General features: G+C 41.9%; 1 protein-coding gene across 5 annotated transcripts in view; it reads right to left on the reverse strand.

Annotated features, from left to right (window-relative positions):
* Positions 1 to 12,489, reverse strand: part of CAMSAP2 (calmodulin regulated spectrin associated protein family member 2) — a 118,522-nt gene extending 106,033 nt beyond the window's left edge. For 4 of the 5 annotated variants that reach the window (XM_060232337.1, XM_060232336.1, XM_060232335.1 and 1 more), the window contains exon 1: positions 11,407 to 12,489. In XM_060232337.1, coding sequence (XP_060088320.1) covers positions 11,407 to 11,545 — 139 coding nt within the window. In that variant the 5' untranslated portion in view covers positions 11,546 to 12,489. The remainder of the gene's footprint in view (positions 1 to 11,406) is intronic. The other variant, XM_060232338.1, reaches the window with a different exon arrangement.
* Positions 12,490 to 23,863: the final 11,374 nt, after the last annotated feature.

A 23,863-nucleotide genomic window follows, 5' to 3' on the forward strand; every position in this document is an offset into this window, starting at 1 on the left:
TTATGACTAAGCCCCTAAATTAATCATGACTAATTTAAATTCAAAAGGGGATTAAGAATTACTAACAGCATGATCCTAAGCAGAGTTACACCCTAAGTCTGCTGACTTCAAAGCACTTTGAAGGGTGTAATTTACCTTAATGAACCTGGGTTCAAAATACACCAGCATACTATTTTTAAAAAAGGTAGTCCCCTGTGCAAGCACCAGTCATTTTCGACTCTGGGGTGATGTTGCTTTCACAACGTTTTCTCGGCAGACTTTTTACGAGGTGGTTTGCCATTGCCTTCCCCAGTCATCTACACTTATCCTCCAGCAAGCTGGTACTCATTTTACCGACCTCGGAAGGATGGAAGGCTGAGTCAACCTGGAGCCAGCTACCTGAACCAACTTCCACTGGGATCGAACTCAGGTCGTGAGCGGAGGACTCCGACTGCAGTACTGCAGCTTTACCACTCTGTGCTACGGGGCTCTATCAGCATACGATGGTTTGCCATAAAAACACAGTTTTTATTAAGCTGAATGACAAAGCGATGGAATACATGAGCCAAAGGACATCCTAAGCTCATTCAAGTAATGGTAAATCACAGTTTGTACATCTGAATCTTGCCTTGGCAGGATTTATTATTATTAACCAGTGCTTTTTTGTAGAAAAAACCCAGCATGAACACATTTACATATTAGGCCACACCCCTGGCACCAAGCCAGCTGGGAATGCATTCCTGTGTGTTCTTGCTTTAAAAAAAAAGCCTGTTATTAACAATTATTTTAGAGAATATGAGAATTTCGACTAGGGTTGCCAGGACCGAATCACAAAATATTTGAGGATTTTGGGGGTGGAGCCAGGTGCAAGGTTATGACAAGCATGACAACTCCAAAGGGAGTTCTGGCCATCACATTTAAAGGAACCTTTTAAATGCCTTCCCTCAATTGGAAATGCTGGGGAATGGGGGCACCTTCTTTTGGGGCTCATAGAATTGGACCCCCTAGTCCAATCTTTTTGAAACTTGGGAAGGGTTTTGAGGAGAGGCATCAGATCTTATGCCGAAAAAACAACAACACAACCCCTCCAGAGCCCCAGATTAATTCTCCATTATACCCTATGGAGACCAGTTTATTGGAGTGCTCAACGGACATTTCCTCCCTCCCCCTTTTTGATAACCCAGAAGAAGAGGGGAGGGCCTCCAAACCAGGGGATCCCCTGCCCCCAACTAGGGATTTTATACCACAGATATCAGCTGCACACCCATCCTCTTACCATCTTATACTACTAATACCTTTCTATGGAGAGTATGTTATTGTATCTATGTTACTGTATCCAAAAGAGGGATAAAAGAGGAACTCTGGATTGATGGTGGTGGAAAATGCTGTCAAGTCAGAGCTGACATATGGCAACCCCATAGGGTTTTCAAGGCAAGAGACAACCAAAGGTGACTTGCCATTGCCCACCTCCACATCATAATTCTGGTATTCCTTGGAGGTCTCCCACCCAAATACTGGCCAGGGCCAACCCTGCTTAACTTCCAAGATCTGATGAGACCAGGCTAAACTTGGCTATCCAGGGCAGAGAGATGAAAAGATAGGTGTTGAATATTTTGGAACATACTCTCTTATCTTCCTTTTCATAAGAATCAATGCTTTTTGATAAGAATCATGTGGGTTTTATTTCTGCATAGTATGTTTACTGGAAAAAAACACACAAACACATGCTCAAGAAGGACAAGGCTTTCACTGCAAGTGGGTACTAAGAATCTAATAGTAAATCTGGTAAACAAGTGTTCTTCTGGTTCTCTCCTCACTTCAGACCCAGAGGCATCTGAAGTTAAGATTCCAAAGCTGATGAGCAGTTTAAACTAGTTATTTGTGCATATGAGCTTGCCATAAACATTGCTGTTACTACCAACTGGAGTAGGAATTACTTTAACCTGGAGGAAGATAATATCAGGAGGTAACTTGTTTCATTTTCAGAAAGCACTTATCATATTAGCATGCATCCTACACAGTACACACTCAGGAGCCTTCCTCAAGGCTAAGGAGCCTTCCTCCAGCTGAAATGGCTCTTACAGAGGATGTCTCTGGAACTTGCAGGAACTTCCTCCATCCTAAGATAGGACACATACCTGTACATCTAAAGTCTTGACTACAGATATACAACCTGTTCTTATGCTCTCCAGATTCTGCACAAGCACTGCAACATCAAGGATTGTACACAATGAGAAGAGCTGGACAGACTGGCATTATATTATATCTTCAGGAGGAAGCCTGTTCTGTGAGTCATGAAACAGAGCATAAGGACCTCCTACTGTGCCCCTTTCCTACTGCACTCTACTAAACTAACAGACTTAAACAGAGGAGATGTAAATTTATGCATCTGTCAGTCCATAAAATGCAAACTGAAAGCTTCTAGAGCCTCAGTTTGCCTTAGGACTGTGCAAATGAGGGAGAGGCAGCTTAACCATTCCCCCTATGTATTCCCAGCTATGTATGGCTCTGCTCAGCTATGTATGGCTTCGCTCTCTGTGCTGGATTCCACGTCTGATGAAGTGTGCTTAAGAGCACATGAAAGCTTACGTTCTAAATAAAAATTGGTTGGTCTTAAAGGTGCAACTTGACTCCTGCTTTGTTCAACTGCTTCAGACCAACATGGCTGCCTGCTTGGATCTATTCCCCCTTCACTCACTTTTACTATTTAAAACCACTCCTCCCCCCCAACCACTCTGTTGTTAACATTTTAAAAGGAGAAAATGCATGTCCTTTAAAAATGCAACAGCAAAATGGGGAAGCCAATTTCAAATAAAAAATGAGTAAAAAGGGAGGGGTTACACTCACCTCTCCCTTTTGCATAGGGCCATGAAGCACACTGAGGCTTCAAAATCCTGCAATTTGTATTTTATGGACAGGTCAAGAGAAGTGATCTTTGTCCCATCTGTTTTGAGTTGTTCTTCTCTGAAGCAGCATATCTCTTGTGCTGGGAACTCTGACTCTGTGCTCTTTCTAATGCAAAATATTTCCAGGTCCAAGGTTTAACACAGGTCTACAGTGTAAGAACAAACAGATTACACTTTGAGGCAAAGAGCTGAGATGCACAATTACCAGAATTATATGGCACAGACCTTGTTGGACTGGGCTGCTTTGGATGACAGAGAAATTTGTGTTTGTTTAATTTCAAGATAATCCATAGTATGCTTCTCAATTTAAAGACATTTCCAAAATAGAGAACAAGTGTGTGCATATGTGTGTACATGTATATGTATATGTGTATGTATATAAAAATATTGGATTTATATCCATCCTCCACTCTGAATCTGAGTGGCTTACAACTCTTTTACCTTCCTCCCCCACAAAGACACCCTTTGAGGTGAGTGGAGCTGAGAGAGCTCTCCCAGAAACTGCCCTTTCAAGGACAACCTCTATGAGAGCTATGGCTGACCCAAGGCCATTCCAGCAGCTGAAAGTAGAGGAGTGGGGAATCAAGCCCGGTTCTCCCAGATAAGAGTCCACTCACTTAACCACTACACTCACTTAACCAACACAATAGCAAACTTATATCAATCCATTGCATCTAGATAGTGAAAAGCAGAGGCCAAGGCCTTGACTTAGGTCTTGACATAGAGGCCAAAGCCTTCCTCTGATGTTGCGCCTTGGTTTTGGTATTCACATATTTATTAGGTGCTCTACCTCTATGTGCTGTAGTTGGCCCTCCAGAGTAATTGGTTGGCCACTGTGAGAGACACGATGCTAGACTAGATGGACCACTGGTCTGATACAGCAGGGTTCTTAAGCACTACTTCTATAAATCAATTGCTTGTTGTGTGACCTGCCTGCTCCAATACGAGGCAATGGTCACTGACTTAGAAGCATTTAAAAGAGGGTTAGAATATGTATGGAGGTTATGTCTATCACTGACATGAAAGCTGAAAAGGACCTAGATGTTCAGTAGGAGAATCCCTCTGACTATCAGATGCTGGGGAGCAGTCAGCAGGCTTCATTTACAGACACTGTAAGCTTCCTTGTGCCTCTGGCTGTGCACTGATGGAAACAGACATAACCAGTACTTAACACAGTTATACTCCCCCAATATCTTCTGCTGTCAGGATCAAATGGAGCAACTAAGGCCAAATAGGGCAACTTGAATGTTGGCAGGATGCTAGTTAGAAGTGGCTCAAATACGTTGTGTTTAATAAGCGCTAAGTGATTATTAGAGAGAAGGTTAGTGAATGATATATATATTTTTTTCTTCTCTAAAGATTCTATAATTGTGAATTTACCTTTAATATGCTTTTAATTTGTTTTAAGTACCAGCGGAGGTCATGAATAAGAGAGGGGGGGGAGGAAATATGTAATGTATTGGAGAAGTATATTTGAATTTGAATAGATGAATGTATTTCAATATATTGCAAAATAAAAGTTTGGTTACACACACACAAAAAAAGAAGTGGCTCAAATAATGCATGCCCTCTAGACATAACTATAACTACTTCACCACTTGGCTACCTTTTTAAAAGGGAAATTATATACTGGTCCTGTAATTTCCCTGGTCACTTTAAAGTTCTTTTTGTCCAGAATCCTAGCAGTAAACTCCAGCCTACCCTAAGTGAACTTAGGAGCAGAAGCATATTTAACTTCAAAATAAAAATGAAGGCATATAATTCAAGGGCAAATAAAGAGTACAGAATGCATCCTAAGTAACCAAAGAGAGAGAAAAAGAGATTTCCCCCTTAAATGCTATGAAAGCAGTTCAGGTATCCAAAATGTGAGCTGTTAATGATCTCTCTCACAAGAAATCACAACCGAAGGGAGAAACCAAATAAGAGACTGTCATATTGGAATAGAATCTTATAGACACAATACCAAGAAACTAAACAGGCTTAAGAGAGCTAAGTGAACTTTTGTCAGAACTGTTAAATTCCAGAATCAAGCTATTTTGTCCGAGCATGAAAACTTCAACTTTGCCTGACTTAAGCTTTGCTGCAATGAGTTTATCTCTCTTTCTGCACTGTTGCTCAACTTCTAGCAATATGAGCTGGTTTTAAATCAAGGAAATTTAAATCCTGATTTAAAGTGACAAGCAGAAAGCTGCTCTGGTGAGGAGAAGTTATAAAATAGGATCCAAGACCATACAAGCAGATTATGTGTCCTGACTTTTCAAGCCTTTGAGGCCCTGCAGTATAAGTCCAACAAGCATAGAGTGGCCTAGAATGCCATATTAATACATTCTCAGAGACTAGAACAAAGCTGCAAAAGCTGTGTCACTATGCCACCAGTAGCCTGATGCCAAGGGAAGTGGATGCAACCCCATAAGGACTTTAAAAACAAAACAGCAGAAGCATTTTAGATTTAAATGCAAACAGACTACCACCTGTAACTGAAAACATCCTACAAGCACAGCTACTGCAAGGCTGTTGATTTGGACCCTGTGAAGTACTACATTTGTCCATAGAAAAATATGGGGGGGTGTCAAAATAGCAAGCACACACACACTACATACGGGATCAGATGCTTTAGCAGAATATGGCATGCAGGTTCAAAGCTGGACAAAGTTTTGGTTGTTGTTTTTCCAGCTTTCAGATGGGGAAGAAGAGACCAATTTCACCTCTTTCCCCTTCTCCATTGCAGGCTCTTGACTCACATGGATGTGCTTGGAAAGGGCTGCTGGGCGCAGGGGGAAAAACACAGGGAAGATCTGCAGTCCTTGAGTTTGCAGATTGAAGGATCCAACCCCATTTTTCAGTCCCATCTACATAATATTTACAGTAAATACCCCAATTTGCAGGAATTCTGTGAAAATAAGTATTAGATTACATATATGAACTGTGTTTACTGTTCAAAAGTACCTTGCTCCATAGTAGACCCACCATCTACCATTTCCAGATTTTATATTTTAAAACACTGCTTGCTTTTGCTCAGATGATACTCACTTGTTACAAGGCCTGTTTCTTCCTTAGCTACTGTTTTCTAAACAGTGCTTATTAGTAATTAGGATGTGACACATGTTATAAGAAGGAAGCAGCTAAGTGGGATGGAAAACCTTTTGTAAGAAGTTAATCAAGAAAAAAAATCATAATGGCCAGCATCGTTAATTATAGACTAGAAGGGCTTTTTTTGTAGAAAAAGCCGGCAGGAACTCATTTGCACATTAGGCCACACCCCCTGATGGCACCATTGTTTAACACGGGGTTTTTTTGTAGAAAAAACCCTGCAGAACCTCATTTTCATATTAGGCCTCCTGACACCAAGCTAGCCGGAACTGCGTTCCTGTGTGTTCCTGCTCAAAAAAGCCCTGCAAGCTAGAATAAAGTACCTGAAAATGATACCTGAAATCTGACTTTGTGTCCTTAAACTGGAACAGCAGAAGGATTCCAAAAACAACATCATTTGTGCATGTTTGATATACTTCCCATCTATGAAATCAATTCTTTCTGCATAAAAGCTATTAATTTGGAATGAAAGGTATCACTATCAGTCCTTGAGTCTGCAGATTGAAGGATCCAACCCCATTTTTCAGTCCCATCTATATAATATTTACAGTAAATACTCCAATTCGGAGGAATTCTGTGAAAATAAGTATTAGATTACATATATGAACTGTGTTTACTATTCAAAAGTACCTTGCTCCATAGTAGACCCACCATCTACCATTTCCAGATTTTATATTTTAAAACATTGCTTGCTTTTGCTCAGATGATACTCACTTGTTACAAGGCCTGTTTCTTCCTTAGCTACTGTTTTTTAAACAGTGCTTATTAGTAATTAGGATGTGACACGTTATAAGAAGGAAGCAGCTATGTGGGATGGAAAACCTTTTGTAAGAAGTTAATAAAGAAAAAAAATCATAATGGCCAGTATTGTTAATCATAGACCAGAAGGGCTTTTTTTTAAGAAAAAGCCAGCAGGAACTTATTTGCATATTAGGCCACACCCCCTGATGGCACCATTGTTTCACACAGGGTTTTTTTTTTTAAAAAAGCCCTGCAGAACCTCATTTTCATATTAGGCCACACCTCCTGACACCAAGCCAGCCAGAACTGCGTTCCTGCTCAAAAAAGCCCTGTAAACTAGAATAAAATACCTGAAAGTGATACCTGAAATCTGACTTTGTGTCCTTAAATTGGAACGGCAGAAGGATTCCAAAAACAACATCATTTGTGCATGTTTGATATACTTCCCATCTATGAAATCAAATCTTTCTGCATAAAAGCTATTAATTTGGAATGAAAGGTATCACTATTTTTAACTAGATGGGCTGGGGCAATAAACAAGTTCAGCTTAAAAACAAGAGTTCTCTGGCATTTATTGTGGCATCTGTTTTCATGGACTTTAACCCACTTCATCAAGTGTATGCCATGTTGTTTAACAACACTTCAGGCATCTAGTCCACAAAATCTTATGCCACAATAGACTGGGCTGTAGGGTACCTCAAGGCTCCTCAATGTTTTTACATCAAGAGACCAATACACAGTCTTGCTGGAATTGGCCAGTGCTTTCAGTTATGTTAAGAGCCCCGTGGCGCAGAGTGTTAAAAGCTGCAGTAGTGCAGTCCTAAGCTCTGCTCACGACCTGAGTTCGATCCCCGGCGGTAGCTGGGTTTTCAAGTAGCCGACTTGAAGTTGACTCAGCCATCCATACTTCTGAGGTCGGTAAAATGAGTACCCAGCTTGTTGGGGGGAAAGTGTAGATGACTGGGAAAGGCAATGGCAAACCACCCTGTAAAAAAGTCTGCCGTAAAAACGTTGTGAAAGCAACGTCACCCCAGAGTCAGAAACGACTGATGCTTGCACAGGGGACCTTTCCTTTTTCCTTCAGTTATGTAGGCTTGATTCTCTCAATAAACTGAAAATGTGAGTATCTGAAGTGTAAACTGCTGCTGGTGAAACTTTCCCCCTTTAAGAAGCTGCCCCTCTTTAGAAGAAGAGAAGAGACTGAATTTATACCCCGCACTTTACTACCTAATGGAATTGCAGAGTGGTTTACAATCTCCTTTCACCTCCCCTCCCCACAAAAGACACCCTTGTAAGGTAGGTGGGGCTTGATAGAGCTCTCCCAGAACTGCCCTTGAGCAAAGCAGCTCTGTGAGAACTTGTGGCTGACCCAAGGTCACATCAGCAGCTGCATGTGGAAGATTGGGGAATCAAACCCTGTTCTCCCAGATAAGAGTCTGCACACTTAACCACTACACCCAACTGACTTTGTCTACATACTGTTTGGCAGGACTTTTTTGGTAGAAAAAGTCCAGCAGGAACTCATTTGCATATTAGGCCACACACCTTGGTACCAAGCCAGTCAGAACTGCATTCCTGTGCACTCCAACTTCAAAAAAGTCCTGCTGTTTGGAACTCTTCTTTCAGATGACAAAAGACCTCGTCCAACAACCTGTCTAAGACCTGTGCTCTGAAGGCAAAGAACAGTTGCCAAAAGACAAGATACTACCAATGAAGAATAAAGGAATTGTATAACTTCAGATTAAGTAACTGATGGTGAAGGACAGAAATAAAATTAATATAATAATACTGAACCACAACTCCTTAGTCAGTAGCCATTCTAACATAAGGGGCAAATAACAAAGGAATACTTGAAAGGGATCATTCAGCTATTAATACAAACCATATGTATATAGTGTACAAATAATGAGTTACCACTTTCCCACTATCACCCAGTTTCCCTCACTTACTGCAGTCCCATGTGATTTTTGTCCACACTGGTCCCAGAAGTCATGTTATAGACTTTTTGACAGTCTAAACAGGCTCTTTTGCCTTCTTTCACTAGTAGAAAAAGCTAGTAGGATTCAACCCAACATATTTATACTTGGATAATCATTTTTCTTTGTACAGCAAGCACACTCCCTATAACTTAAATGATGCCTACTTAAAGTGCCTCTGTAGCTCTTCTCTACAAAGAGAAATTATACCCATCTTCTCTGATGGACTATTTCCCAATTTTACTTCACAAAAGCAGAAGACTATTTTCAGTCATTAATTCTTGCTTCCCATCCCCATTTGGTCTGTCTTGGAATACAGCACTATATACAATTCTGTATGCTAATATGGCATCTAAATTACATCAAGTATCTTAAATACAGAGCAGACAATAATATACTGTATATACATATTGGCTTACTTGTGTACTTCTCAGTCCACTACTCACAGGATGTGGGGGAAGACTTTTTTCAGTCTGACCCTAAAGCATGTTTATTTCTAAATATAAACAGAACTCAAAAGGAATGATTTCCATAAATGAGTACTTAGGATTGCACACTTATGGCTGGCATACACACACTTCATTATTGCACTCTTGATGATCAAAAGCTGAATACGAAAAATGACTCCACTGCATTTGAGTTATGTTCCCTCTAAGCTGAGTTAGTGTGAGCTTGTTCAGTTTTTTAGCCTCTGGCTCACAAATTTTTGCCTTAGCTCAGGAAAAATGACACCAGAGCAAACTAATTTATGCAGTAGCTCACAAGACTCCACAGCTTAGAGGGAGCATTGGAGAACATTTTATCTGAGCATTGTATCTATGATGGGCCACTCACAAGTGATGGGCACACATTGAGGCCTTTAGTTTTTTATTTATAAACACGGGGCATTTTATACATGACATCTGCCATACCTAAGTTCATGAGATATCAACAAACATATTTCAAACACTTCTTGATATATGGTAGTTTTGGAATACATCCCTATATGTACTGTGGTGCCTCTCCTGCTGTTTGTTTTGTGTTTCCTGTCCTGGTTCTTTTGGTCTGCTGCCCACAATCCTGGCCTCGATGTGGGTGTGGTCATAATTTTGGCTGTCCCTCTTCCTGTCATGTGACTGAGAGATAAGATGCTTGGAGCTCAGTGTGTCTCAATCTGCAGCCTTGGAGATTAAAAGCGACTCCTAGCTCATCGAAAACCTGAATACCACTAGAGAGTTCATAGCAATTCATATAGGTAATCTCAGTAATCCTTACAACAGTCCTGCAAGGCAGGCTGGTATTATTTCCATATTGCAAATAGAAGGAAAGAGCGGAGAGAATGGTTTAACTAATAGACCAAGCGCGTTCACTACACAGGCAAGATTTGAATCAGAGCCTTCTTTGTCAGGCTCTGTGCCTCTAACTCCAGTAAAATACTGGAACGCTGCTTCACTTGTTTACCAGACAGGGATATGACTTCAGCATTACTACAACCTGTTAATTAAAAGGTGTTGTGATCATGCCTGCAAAACTGAATCATAAGGGGGGGGGGGAAGTTACATCTTTTCTGACGTCCTCTGAAGTAAATCCTCTCAAAAACAACATCAGCATTTTAAAAAATCTGATTAAAGAGCACTTAAAAACCCCCCAACCCACAGCAACCTCTCCAAATGGGTAGTGTGCCACTGTGCCAGTCAACACGATGTTTTAACATCTGAGTACAGACTACTGCCCTTTCTTTATGCCCATGAACTTTTAAGTAATCTCTACCTCACAGAAAGGACCAAAAGAGGAATCTGTAAATCCTATTTGATGTCAAGCCCTGTCATTTCCCATCTGGCACAGTTAAAGCATAAACATAAAATGTTCTAGTGCGCAACAATATCCTGGCTCCAAATGCAACAGTTGCAGAATTGCAAGAAAAAGGATGGAGAAAACCTTTTCCTGTTATTCCACAGAGAAAAGAAGGCACAACTGGAACACAACTGCAACTCTCCTTTGATTAGCGCCATAAGCAGCTTACTCTTTTTATGCGAAAAGCATCCACTCAAAAGGCAATTTGTTTTACAGCTTGAAAACCATTGTTTAGAAAGAGGCTAGCTGATCCCACAAAATTCACAAGAAACCATACTGCTCCCGAAGGCCTAGATTTTAAAACAGCCTGGAAGCACCTCACCTTCGAGAAAGCATTCAAGGAATTCACTGTACAAATACAGATGGGGGAGGCTCTTGAGAAATTAAGGGTGACACTTGGCAATAAATGCTCCCTTTCTCAGAAGCCCCCTCCCCCATCTTGACTTTCCTTGGATGCCTGGAAGGCAAGCCTCATACATGTCAAAAGTAACCATGCTCGCCTAAACACCCCCACCCCAGCTTACTAAATGGAAAAACGCTGTTTATTTTTCGGACAAGCAGGAAAATTCGTGAGAGGAGGGGGAAGTAGCCACCTACACACGCCACAGCACAATACCTGTATCCTTGAAAATAACAGATAGGATCACTCGTTCAGGAAAAACAGCAGGGACACACCATTACATAGGGCAAATAAAGACAACAGAACACCGCCGTGTGGCGTGCCTACCGCCACTCCTCCTCCTCCTCTCTGCCGCCCACCTACCCACCCCGCGTCTCCCATGCCTTTTCCCTTCTTGTACTGATGGCTGATTCACACCGGTAAGACCGAATCCACCCGAACCCAAAGGACCCAGGAGGGGAGAAAAGGGCACGTTACCTACCGGTCCCAAAGGCTTTGGCCACCAGCCAGGCTAGATTACAGGCGATTTTTGCTCTGCCGAAATCATAGTGATCAAAGGGCTTGATGGCAGGGACAATGAACGTCTTTCTCAGTTCCTTGACGTCTGCAGCATCCCCCATTTTTCGATCGATCCCTCCCCCCACCCACAGAGCAACCTGGGGTTTTTGCAAAGGCAGATTACATGATTCTCCTTCCAAAAGGCGACTCCTCGAATAGATGTCAAAAATAGCAGCAGGCCGATTCAAAAAAATTAAAACAAAAAAAAAATGTAGTAGCCGAGGATGCCGATGGTGCAATGAAACTCAGCGGTGTTTAGGGGGAGAAATCCCCCCCGCTCTCTGTCTCTGCATAGGAATGTGGAACAAGCCCCGGGTGTCTTCTCCTGCTTGGCCCTCGCTCGCTTTGTCTCGATTCCTTTTTTCCCCCGTTTGTTTTTTGTTTGTTTGTTTCAATCAGAGTCAATGACGGTTGAGGAAATCCCTCTGAAGGATTTTGGGTTTCTTCCACCAAAAAAAAAAAAAAAAAGCAGCCTTGCCAACGAGCCTTGGAGATCCCGGCTCTGCCCACCCCCAAAAATGCAGAGGGGGCGGGGAAGGGAGCCAGAGCCTGAAGGGAGGCGGCTGGGATTTTCCTGCAGCGGCGGCGAGGACTGGGAGATGTGTCCGAACGCCCCAGCCCGGCTGCCCAGGCAAGCTGGCGCGCCACAGCAAGGAAGAACCCGACGCGGCTGGGTGCGGCGCTCGCGGAAAGCTGGTTACTCCTTGTGGGGCTCCTCTGGCTTCGCCGGCCTTGGCTTCGCCTCTTCCCTCATCTGTGCTCCTGCTGCTTCTCCAGCAGCCACCGCTTTCCTTCCTCCCGCTGCTGCCGCACTAGACTAGAAAATGAAGGGGAAAGCCTCCGGGCGCAAAGACGCATGCGCACTCCCCTGGTCTCCATAGCCCCCTCCTCATTGTGAACAGGCTCCGGCTTGGGCGGAGCTTCCGAGGGGAAAAACCAAGGGGAGGAGGAGGAGAGGGGAGGGGAGTCGCCCTGCCCCACCGCCCGGCTTGGATCGCGGAGGGTCACGTGGCCGGGTGGCTGTACAATGGGCCATTCTTGACGCCGGGCCCAAGCTCATCATCGTCAGCGCTATCGCGGTCATCATCCGGTTCCAAGGCGCATCGCCCGATGCGGGCTGCCGGAGGGATGGGAAATCCCTGGAAGCGGCAGGAAGACGGCCACTTGGAAGGCCTGCGGTGGATGATGCGGGGGTGGGCAGCGGTACCAACGCGCGCGCAAGCTGGACGGAGACTAGCCTGGAACAGTTTTTAACAAGCCGGGCGTGAGGGCGGGGGGAGAATCTCCCAGATTTTACGGATACGTTGTTGGTGGCCTTCCTGAGGTCTTTTAATAGTATTGTGCCATGGGTAATAATGACTTTATTTATTTACAGCTACCTATCAACCCATTGAGGACCAAAGCGCTGTACATCATTCTCTCCTTTATTTAATTCCCACAACAACCCTGTGAGGTAGGCTTGATTGAGAGTGTATGACTATTCCAAAGGCAGACAGCAAGGTTGCAGGGCAGACTGAGGATTGGAACCTGGGTCTGACACTAACTGCTACACTGCCCCATCTCTCTTTAAACAGTTTGTACCTCTGAATCTATGTGCAGGTCTCTGCTGCTAATTTCATTAGATTTTTAAATTTGTTCTTTGCAGTTGAAGCTGCCATATACTGTGATAGATTATGTTTATTTCTTTACTTAAGAGATAGTCAAGGTTTTGTTAACCTTCAAAGCCCTATGTGGCAAGGGACCCACATATCTTTGAGACCGCCTCTCCCCATGCGCACCCAGCAGAGCTTTATGTTCTAGTGATCAACATTTCTTAGTTGTCCCTGGCCTGAAAGATGTCCATTTAGCCTCAACCAGGGCCAGGGCTTTTTTGGCCCTGGCGGTTGCCTGATGGAACAAGCTCCGATTTGAGATTAGGGCCCTGTGAGATTTGTTAAAATTCCACAGGGCCTGTAAAACAGAGCTGTTCTGCTTTTGGTTGAGGCACTGGACATCCAAATCCATCTTGGCTTCCCTCTGCTGATAATGCTGATTCTTAAATCTTGCCAGCTACCTAGCTGTGCCACTCTGAAACATCTTCATCCAAGCTTGTTAGCAAGGCAAGCTCACTCTGGTTTGTTTCATTGGTGATTTTAATGTTAACTTGTTAAATTTCTATTTATTGCTATTACCTTCCGTGTGTGACTCTGTAACCCGCTTGTGGGGAGGGCAGGATAGAAATTGAATAATCAATAAGTAAATAAAATATCTATCCCACACTCCCTCCTAGGAGTTAGGGTGGCATACATTGCTGCGTACTGAAATTGGTGGAGTTTATTTCTGAATATGAATGCTCAAAGCCAAGGTATGTTTGAATGGGCATTCTGTAAGGAGTGATGCATGTCGCAGGCAGCTGTTTTTGTGCTGCCTTTACTCAGGAAGCAACATTATCCCATGAACACTATTAATTAGATTGCAGGTGAGAGAAGCAGCCAGTGTTGGAGCACATGCTTTCCCTTTAGAAGATCCTAGGCTCAGTCCTTAATATCTCCAACTAAAACAGATCATGGATCATAAAGCTCTTGAAGTCTGAGTACAGCTGCTTGAAGCAATGGTCTGGTTCAGAATAAGGCAGTATCCTATGTTAAAGGAAAATTGTACAGACATAAAAAGGATTAAGTTTTCTCTATACTGTATAAATACTAACAGGAAGATGTTTGAAGATGTTGATTGTAATGTGCTTTGGGATGCCTAACTTTAATATGTTGAAGCCTTTACTCCTTAACAAGTTTTCAGTGTAATGAGTAAAATAGCAGCCCCTGATAAAACTATGTAGACCAGGGTTAGGTCTGTACCTGACTGGCAGACCTTCTGGGAACATTATAACAACCAGCATGTATAGCAGTAAGAGTGTCAGACTGGGATCTGGCAGACAATGAAAGCTTGCTGTGTAACCTTGAGCCAATTGCTCTTTCTCAGTCTTTACCGTCCTGAGAACGTTGTTATGAGGATAACATGAAGGGAGAACTATATATATCTGCTGTCAGATCCCTAGAGGAAAAGCAGGGTGAAAATGTACTACATGTATGCTGCATGAAGGAAAAAAAGGTGGGATATAGATTGAATAAACATAATTCAGTGGAATTTTGTGTATGTGTATTAATGCTGTCAAGTTGCTTATGACTTATGGCAACCCTATGAATTCATGTCCTCCAAAATGTACTGTAATTAACAGCCTTGCTCAGGTCTTGCAAATTGTGGGTGGTGGCTTCCTTTATAAAGGTAATCCATCTCAGGCTGGGTTTTCCTCTTTTCCTGCTGCCTTCAGCTCTTCAAAGTGTTATTGTCTTTTGCAGTGACTCTTGTCTTCTCATAATCTGGCCAAAGTAATTTTATACTTCCTGGTAAACATGCCTAGCATATATATGGAAGACCAATGCCATAGTCATTTATCCAGTTTGGTTGACCTTTTAAAATTGAGTTGTTTTTAAGCGTTCCCTCTCTTAATTTAGAATGATGACCTTAAAAATAAATCTTTGCTGTGATGTAATAACATCATTATTACACTTGTGTTCTTTTTTTTTCTGAGATACTTTTCTGCACATTTGCAGTACACATAGTATATTGTGTAAAAACCACATTTTGTTGCATAGGCGAGTGCTATCAATTTCCATGCAGCTTTCTTAGAAGTGTATTATTTTTAGCATTGCAGCCTTATAGTCAAGATCTTTGGGATGACATATCACATAGAGGATGGCAATTAAAATGTAAAAGATGTTATAGGTGTGCATCATCTAAGGTATTCAGCCTGGTAATAGATGTATTTATAGTATATACCTGGTTACTAACAATAGTAATTCCTACCAACAACAATTACACATAGGACTGCTGCACAGAAGCAGTTGACTCATTGGCTTAGTTCAGACAACATCAAACTGTGGTTTGGCTCTGCATGAATTAGCCTAGGGAAACTTGGGTTGATGTCACCCAATTTCTGCTACCACCACCCTTCTCCTTCCATCCAATGTTCTTCTCTAACCACTTACCAGCTTTTCCCTGTTCTCAGCCTGCTCTATCTCAAACCTGGCTTATTACTACCTTTTCTGAAGAGATGCAGTCAAAACACCTCAGCATCCTGTCTAAGTAGGAAGGGTTGCATTACTGAAGGCCCAACCGCCATCAGTGCTATTGTCCTAGCTTACAGGGAGAACGCAAATCATAGTTTTCTAGGTTAGAAATAATGTCAGACCAAAAACTAGAAAGCAAATAATTAGCTACTAGCATGTAAGATAAAGTAGAGAGAGGATTCAAGACTGATATACCTCCAGGGTTGTTCACATTTATTATTTATTTCATTTATACCCCACCTTTCTCTCCATTGGAGATCCTAAGCAGTTTATATTTCTTCATTTGACCCTCACAACAACCCTGTGAGGTAGGTTAGGCTGAGAGAGTGTGACTGGCTAAAGGTCACCTAGCAAGCTTCCATGGCAGAGTGGGAATTCAAATTTGGCCCTCTCAGATATAGTCTGATACCCTAGCCATTACACTGCACTGGCTGTACATATTCTATATTTAATGTTTTAAAGTTACATTGGAACTAAGCTTTTATGTTGCATATATGAGTTGTCTCCGATTTTGCATGTACTTTATGTGAACAGTATCTGCCAGAATATTTTGGCTGCTATGCCATGATCAGTTTCTCCATCTATGTGTTCAGTGCCCATAATTCATTTGATTAAATGCAAGTCTGTATATTTATCTGAGTGTAAGTGCCATGATACTCACAAGATTGTTATCCTAATGGACTTACTAAGAAGTAATTACTGAATCATTAGAATTTATTTCCAAATAAGTAGGTTTAGTCTGTGTTCAGAACAAGGTATTTTTATTTCAATGCGTTCTTTAAGAATATGTTTAATTATTTCCTGAGTTACATTTTATGTGTGTCATATTTTGAGCAGTGTGTGTTTCAGAAAACTTTCAGAGCTTTACCTTATTTTTTTAAAAACCGTACATTTTGTATTTCCATATTTCTAGAGTCAGGTTACCCTGTTCTGGCTCTGTTGTCATGGAGAACTGCAGTTCAAGCATTTCCAAAGCCTTGTGGATTGTCAGGGCTTGAAACAAATGTGCATCTGTTGCCAGCCTCTGGGTCTCATCTCTCTAATCATATAAATCATTTGATGAAAGATTCAGCCACAAAGGCATTGTATTTCAATTTTATTAATCATCTCCACTAGGAAAGGTAATTTTTTCTTTCTGTAGCTTCTATGCAGTTCACCTATAGGGATATGAAGGTTTCCTTTTATATTTAGGTAAGGACACAGTTTAGAGTGAAGTCATTATTCTGATTAATCAGTGAATATAGATTATTTTAGTTGACTTGCTCAGATATGGACACCTATTATTGCTGCCATCTCAGAGTTTGGATATCTGCAGGCTCTCCCAATAGATTAATGTTACTGCTACTACTTATAATAGGTTTTTAATCAAGTTTCTTAAAGTTGGGGAAAGGCATGTTATCAGACACAGGGAATTACAACTGAAAAGAGATGGAACAAATCCTATTCCCTTTATCACAAGGTGAGGGGACGGTATGTATAACCGCCCTCAGAAACCAGTGCAGGAAATTGTAAATATTTCACTTTGGCCATTGAGGAGAGAATGCAGTAAGGTAGCCCATTTTTAAATGAAAAGATTATTTGGGATGCTGCAATTTCAAGTAGAGGGATTGGGGTGGCGGGGGAAGGGTGTAATTTGCAGAGGTGTCCCTCCTTTCTCAGGAAAAAAAATCACATTTTACCCCAATAAACTATTTCACTCCTGTTACTGATGTCTCAACCCATGAACTCTCTTATTCTCTGTAGCAGCTGTTTTCATACTGAGTTGTGGGAAGCCCTATGGTTTCTTGGAAAGTGATCAGGGTTTCTTAGAAGATCAGTAATGGCATCCAAGCTTCCCCTTAAGACAGCCTGCCAGTCTTCCCCATCATGTGCAGCCATGGGAGCAATGTTGGTCTGTCCTGTAGCACCCTCAGAACCAGTTAACACATGAAGTAGTAGAAATCTGAGGTGATAAAGTGGGCTATTCCATTTCAGTCTGTAGATAGTCTCACTTTTTAATGCTGACATGTAAAAATTTCCTTCAAATAAAAACCAGCACATTAGGAAGAATGTACTTCACACCCTTTTGCACATACTATGAATTACCAGTGTAAGAGTGATTAAAAAATGGAGTTTTATAGCTGCAGAAAGGAATAGTACAATCCTACAACCTCAGTTCTGCCGCCTTAGGTCATGAAGGACAAAGATGAGGCCCAGGATGCTAGGCTAATACTTCATATTAACTGGATGCTTGAACACACCCTGATAATCTGTTACAATATGCAGGGTTCTGTGGTGCAGAAGTCAATGTGGGCAATTGTTTCCTAAAGTTATAAACTTAAAACTACTAGTCTACAAAAAATAACCAGTCATGTGGACAAATTGTCCCTGGGTCTGGGAGTTAAGCATGTTGGATGTGAAGTGCAAAGGTCCTTTTTTCTTAGTACTTCATTTATATTAGCTGTGCAAGAGTTGCCCATCATTCCTCTGTTAGGTTCAGTGGCCACTAAGTATATGCCACTGTAATCATTATAAGGCAGGATGAGAAAGAAAATAAGGTCACAGTCCACTGTTTTCAATATCAACCAGTGAAAATGACTTTGGGTAAACTGAAGGAATTAAGAACAGAGAAAGATGGTAGCAGAGTAAGCTTCTAGATAAGTTCTTAATACCATATTTAGAACTGGAAAGGAATGGTAAGCACTAGAGGTTCAGCATTTCTGGGTTTTGCCTTTTGCAGCCCTAAGAACACTTTTCTGGGAATAAGCTGTATGAATAAAATGGGGTTTACTTCTGAGCAGGTGTGTTTAAGCTAGCTCCCTAAGTTGCCATACACCTGTAATTTCATTTGCCATCAGTTGGTGTTGTAAAACTGCATGTTTGAATCCTTTTATGAAAAGTTAACCTGCTGCTAAAGTGGTACATAGTCTCCTTCAGAGTGCTAGTGTATATGCTTTGTACTTCTACACTAAGTATTCCCCCCCCTCCCTACATTTTCGGATTTCTCATGAAATTAAAGGCGTTTTGTCCTGTCTGCTAGAGGTGTTAGTTTGAAATTGACTGCAACCTTTAGGCATGCAATGCTCTAGAGAAAGTTAGTTACACTTGTATTTAATTGAACTTAATAGGATTTAACTTAGTAACAAATAATACATCCCATTGATCACAATGACTCTTAAGTATTACTAGCTCTCTGTATTGTGATACCTGAGAAGACTCCTGCATATTTCACAGTTCCAATAAGGCAGAATTTCACTAGGAAACATGAGGGGGGGGGGGAGAGAGATCATGGAATCCTTATTTGTAAAAATAGATCTTTCATAATGCATACACAATAACTTGACATCAGGGCATTGCTCAGAAAATTTTCATTAGTAAGATAAGGTCAAGATCCCATTTTCTGATCAATTTTGTGTGTTCAAAATACAGAACTACAATAAAGCAGCATGATAGAAGAGGCCATGTTATTAGAAAGATAGGTGGTAATTTGATCAGAAGATCAGCAGGTGAGAAACTAAGGCAGACAAAGTGGAAAAGCATCTTGCAATTGTCATACCAGATAATTAGTTACATGGTTTAGTTTGATAGCAAAGGTAGGCAGGGGATAAAATTGAGTACTGGAGTATGCTGTTACTCCCAGCTGGGCCCTTCATTGCAGGAGGACAGCCAAACACAGCAACAAGTGTCAAGATGTCTCTGTTTGAGCAAACTGGCACCTCTTGTTTATTTAGTAAATTTTTTGGTCAACATAATCTTTGAAAATGCCCAAGACAACCTAGAAGAGCAGCATACTCTCAAGAACATTGCTTACCAAAAATCTCAGGGTCACTTCAGACTTTTTTCTTTTTAACAGTGGTGAAAATGTTCTTGAGAGCAGAGACTACATTTGGGAATTTAAATGACAAGGCAAAACATAGGAGTTTTTGTCGCAGGCATGGGAAGAGGATGGATTCCAGTGGTGCCTCTAGTGGACTTTGGGGCAGGAGCCCAGAGCCTTGCCTTAAGGGGTCAGGATACCCTTCCCAAGAAGAATGTACTGTCCATTAGAGGCATACATTACCACCAGGGCAGGGAATAAGACCATTAAGTCCAGAATAGACAATGACCAAATCCACCCCTGGATGGATATCAACTTTTTATTGTAAAAATACCGGGCAGGGGAGCTAGAGCAGACTCTGGCAGATTTTTGGTGAAACCTGGAAGCTTATTTGGTAGTAAGGAATTTACCAGAAGTATCTAATGCATTATGTGCAGAATTTGGGGAAATCTGCCATTTGCTAGCTTTTGAGACCTCAGTAGTGACCATCTGACAGATGGTCATATCTGTGGATAGCTGGCATCCAAAGACAGGCAGAAGGAAAAGGGGGGAAAACCACGACCGTTTTGTCTCCTGCTGCATCAAGGATTTAAAGGCATATTGTGAAAGTCCTGGTTGTAATCTGACTAGCCCAGACAAACTAGCCCAGCACACTGCTGCGTGGGAATGAATAAAGGAACGAAGGAGCAGGAGAAAATGGAAATTCTTCCAAAACCTGAGACTTCTTGGGAATAAAGCAAGAAGTGTCTGACCAAAGGCCTGGACCCAGGGAATAGCCCTAAACTGCCCTATCTGGTTTTTACCCACTTTTTCTAAAAGAAGCCTCAGTTTGTATAAGGGTTCCCTACAGGGATTTTTTTTTTTAGCAGGAACATTGTTCTGGCTGGTTTGCCATCAGGGGGTGTGGCCTAATGTGTAAATGAGCTCCTGCTGGGCTTTTTCTATTTTTAAAAAAGCCCTGGTTCCCTACATTTCACAATGCAGACTGTTTAAAAGGGTATCTAGAATAAAGGTCAAGAAGTTATGATATGCAGGCAGAGGAGAAAGTCATGTCCTAAAGAAGGCTGTGAAGTATAGTTATTTTAAAAGCAACTGTTGTAAAGATAAAACACTTAATGCTTCATGTACCAAGGATGAAATTGGTGCTGTTTAAAGTCAGTGAGCTGGATCTTTAGGTACAGCTTGTGGTGGCATAGAAAAATTCCAAGATTTCTGACCTGAGAACTTTAAAGATTATTGAGCAGGATTGGATTAGTTATTATGATGGTTTACCAGACAGGCTGACTAGTGAGTTATTTGGGAAGGCCCAATTCAAAGAGTGCCCATTATGGTTGGAAGCAGTGTGCTGGTGAGAGGTCTTGCACTGTTTCTAAGATGACTAACTCTGGGCATTAAACAAGATTAGCCACAAACTGATAAATCTGGGCATTGAACTAGATTAGCCACAAATATATGTGAGACACCCTCCACTCTCCACAAATAGTTTTCCTTACCTCAGGTTGCACTTAGTATATGTGCAGATGTATGATACATGAATGCTAGGGATCAGAGAATCCTTCACCCTTTCCCCATCTGTTGCTTCTGCAGTGCAAATTGCCTTTCAAAAAGATATTCATTGCTCCTTTCATATCTGTGATAGGATTTTGGAATGTAATGTTTAGTTCAGGATTGAGGGTGAGCTGTGTTCCAGAACCATCTGCAATGTTGGAGGGTGCTCATAGGTTTACTTCTCTTTTACACACACAACAGATTACACAGTTATCCGCTATCTGTACTACAGCTCTTCAGACTGTAGGTGAAGGTTTAAATGAGTGAATCCTCTTATATTAAAAAAAAAATTCTCTGCAGGGAAAAAATAGGACTTAAGGGGGAAAACAAGGTTGATGCCTTTTCCCTTGATGTCTCACCCTTCTATTTAGAATAATGACACCTACTTTTGTAATGTGCAGATAAATTTGTTGTATGTCTGGAGGAGCAAACCATCTTGTAAATTCCCATCACCTTCTGAAGTTGTAGAGTCCAGAAATAAGTTCAGTACTTTTTATGTTGTGTGTGTGAGGAAAAGACTTTAATTCAAACGAAGTGTTAGCCACACAGAATGCCATGCCTGGATCACTCATGTTGCTTTTTGTACACTATGCCAACTTTGCACCCCAAAATCCTTTACCATGTTTCTTGAGTTTTTAAGGCATGTTTACTTAGGAATACTCTCACCTTGTCTCCTTTCCTCCCTCCTAGGATTGTACCAAACTAAACAAAAACCCTGAGTTGATCCCAACTAAACTAGCAGAGGGTCTGGTCAACTTGAGGTCCTTGTTGTGAGCTTTTCCCAGTGAGTGAAAGAATATATGTTTGGCCCACTCTTTGCATGGTGTTCTGTTAAAATTCTTTTCAGATCTAGAATATGGCACTCACCTCTTAATCATTACAAGGAAATCAAGACCATGTTCCTTAATTTAGAGAATGCAGAACAAAAAATCTGGGAATTAAAAAAAACCTATTTTCCATGCATGCACACAGCCACATTTGCAGAGGCCCTAGCTTGGTGTAGTCGTAGAAAGAAAAAAACATGACATATTGGATGCAGCTGATGCTCTACTTCAGCAAGCATCCCTGTATGCTTTAATATAGCCCTAATATGCCATACAGAGAGAATTGTTTACAATTTGCATCAGTACAGATCAACAATTCAGGAAAATGCTAAAAAAGAAAATGAAATTGCTGAACAGTCGGGTTAAAATGGATAAAAGGAAGTACTTCTTCACCCAAAGGGTGATTAACATGTGGAATTCACTGTCACAGGAGGTGGTGGCGGCTACAAGCATAGCCAGCTCCAAGAGGGGGTTAGATAAAAATATGGAGCAGAGGTCCATCAGTGGCTATTAGCCACAGTGTGTGTATATTTGGCCACTGTGTGACACAGAGTGTTGGACTGGATGGGCCATTGGCCTGATCCAACATGGCTTTTCTTATGTTCTTAGGCACTTACTAGTACTGCCCCTAGAACAGTTCAATGGGTTGGCCAACCTTGCTGATAACAAGGTCAGGACTATTGGGGCGGGGGGTGGGGGGAGAGACATAAATACAGAGCTCTGTGATTGTAGGGCATGAATCAGTTGGCCTTAATCTGGCCCTGTTAAAAAATGTATGAGCAATGCTATCTGAAAGGTAAGACGATGAGGAAGATGAGAAGGAGGAGTTAGTTTTATATCCCACCCTTCACTACTCAAAGGAGTCTTGGAGCGGCTTACGATCACCTTCCCTTCCTCTTCCAGACACCCCCCGTTGGGTAGGTGAGACTGAGAGAGCTCTGAGAGAACTGTGACAGACCCAAGGTCACCCAGCTGGCTTTATGTGGAGGACTGGGGAATCAAACCCAGTTCTCTAGATTAGAGTCCCCTGCTCTTAACCACTATACCATGTTGCTCTCAGAAATGCCTTGCCTTTGTGTCCTGCCTAGCTCTGTATCCTTACCAATTATTTGCAAAACCAGCATAAATTATGTAAAAGAAAATGATCTATTCTAGTCCAGCTTTTCTTGCACAAAATGTGGTTTGCTTTTTGCTGGAAGAACTGCTGCTTTCTTGGTACTCCTGATCAGTTGCACCTGTTAGAATCCTCACTTCCTGAGTAACCATTTGTAAAGAGTGGGATGAGAAAGAATCCTTTCTTATGACAGCCTTTAAGCAATCTGGTTGCAGTATGAGAGGATGGCTAAAAAGTGTTAAAGTATAACTAATAGTGCCACTATAAGCAACCATTAAAGGATAATTAAGCAGTGCTTTCCTTCTAAATCCACTGATGTCAATGGGCCCATAAGAAGGTTGTAATTTGTGTAGGATGGTGCTGCAATCCAATAATCTTAAATTTATTCCTCAAGTCTATTATAGATTCCCCTATTCAAATAAGTTAAGTTTAGACCCCCTAAGAACATGAACAGAGATGCTGGACATGTAAATCATAAACGCATTGCTGATTCTCCAGGTTTTTATGTAGAACTAGGAAGACCCACAAGAAACGTGCAGGCAGGAGCATTTCCCAACTAGCAATCTTGTCTTACCCACCCTTTCTCCCCTCACCCCTTGTATGTCTATCTCCCCCCTCTCTTACCCTGGTCTATCTCAGACAATGTCCCCCCTCTCTTTCCCCACATTCCTTCTCAATCTGCCCCCCTCTCTCTCCCAGACAATCTCTTCCCTCCCTCAGACAATCCCCCTTCCTTCTCTTTCTACCCCCCCTCACAATCTCCCCCTTCTTCTTTTTCCCTACGCTGGGAGCCATGATGACTGTGATAGCAACAGGGCTGCGGTGGTGGGGATCTCATCTTCCTCATTATTGTTGAGCCTTGCACAGCTCCAGGCCCCACCACCCACCACTGAACCCAGCAGTGGTGCCTGGGAGCCACTCCAAGCCCAGAGTGGCTCCCAGTGTCTGCCACTGCTGTGGCCAGGCCCCAAGGCAGCTCCTAGGCTGTGTGC

The sequence above is a fragment of the Heteronotia binoei genome, chromosome 2 (assembly GCF_032191835.1).
Source record: "Heteronotia binoei isolate CCM8104 ecotype False Entrance Well chromosome 2, APGP_CSIRO_Hbin_v1, whole genome shotgun sequence".
Classification (NCBI taxonomy): Eukaryota; Metazoa; Chordata; class Lepidosauria; order Squamata; family Gekkonidae; genus Heteronotia; species Heteronotia binoei.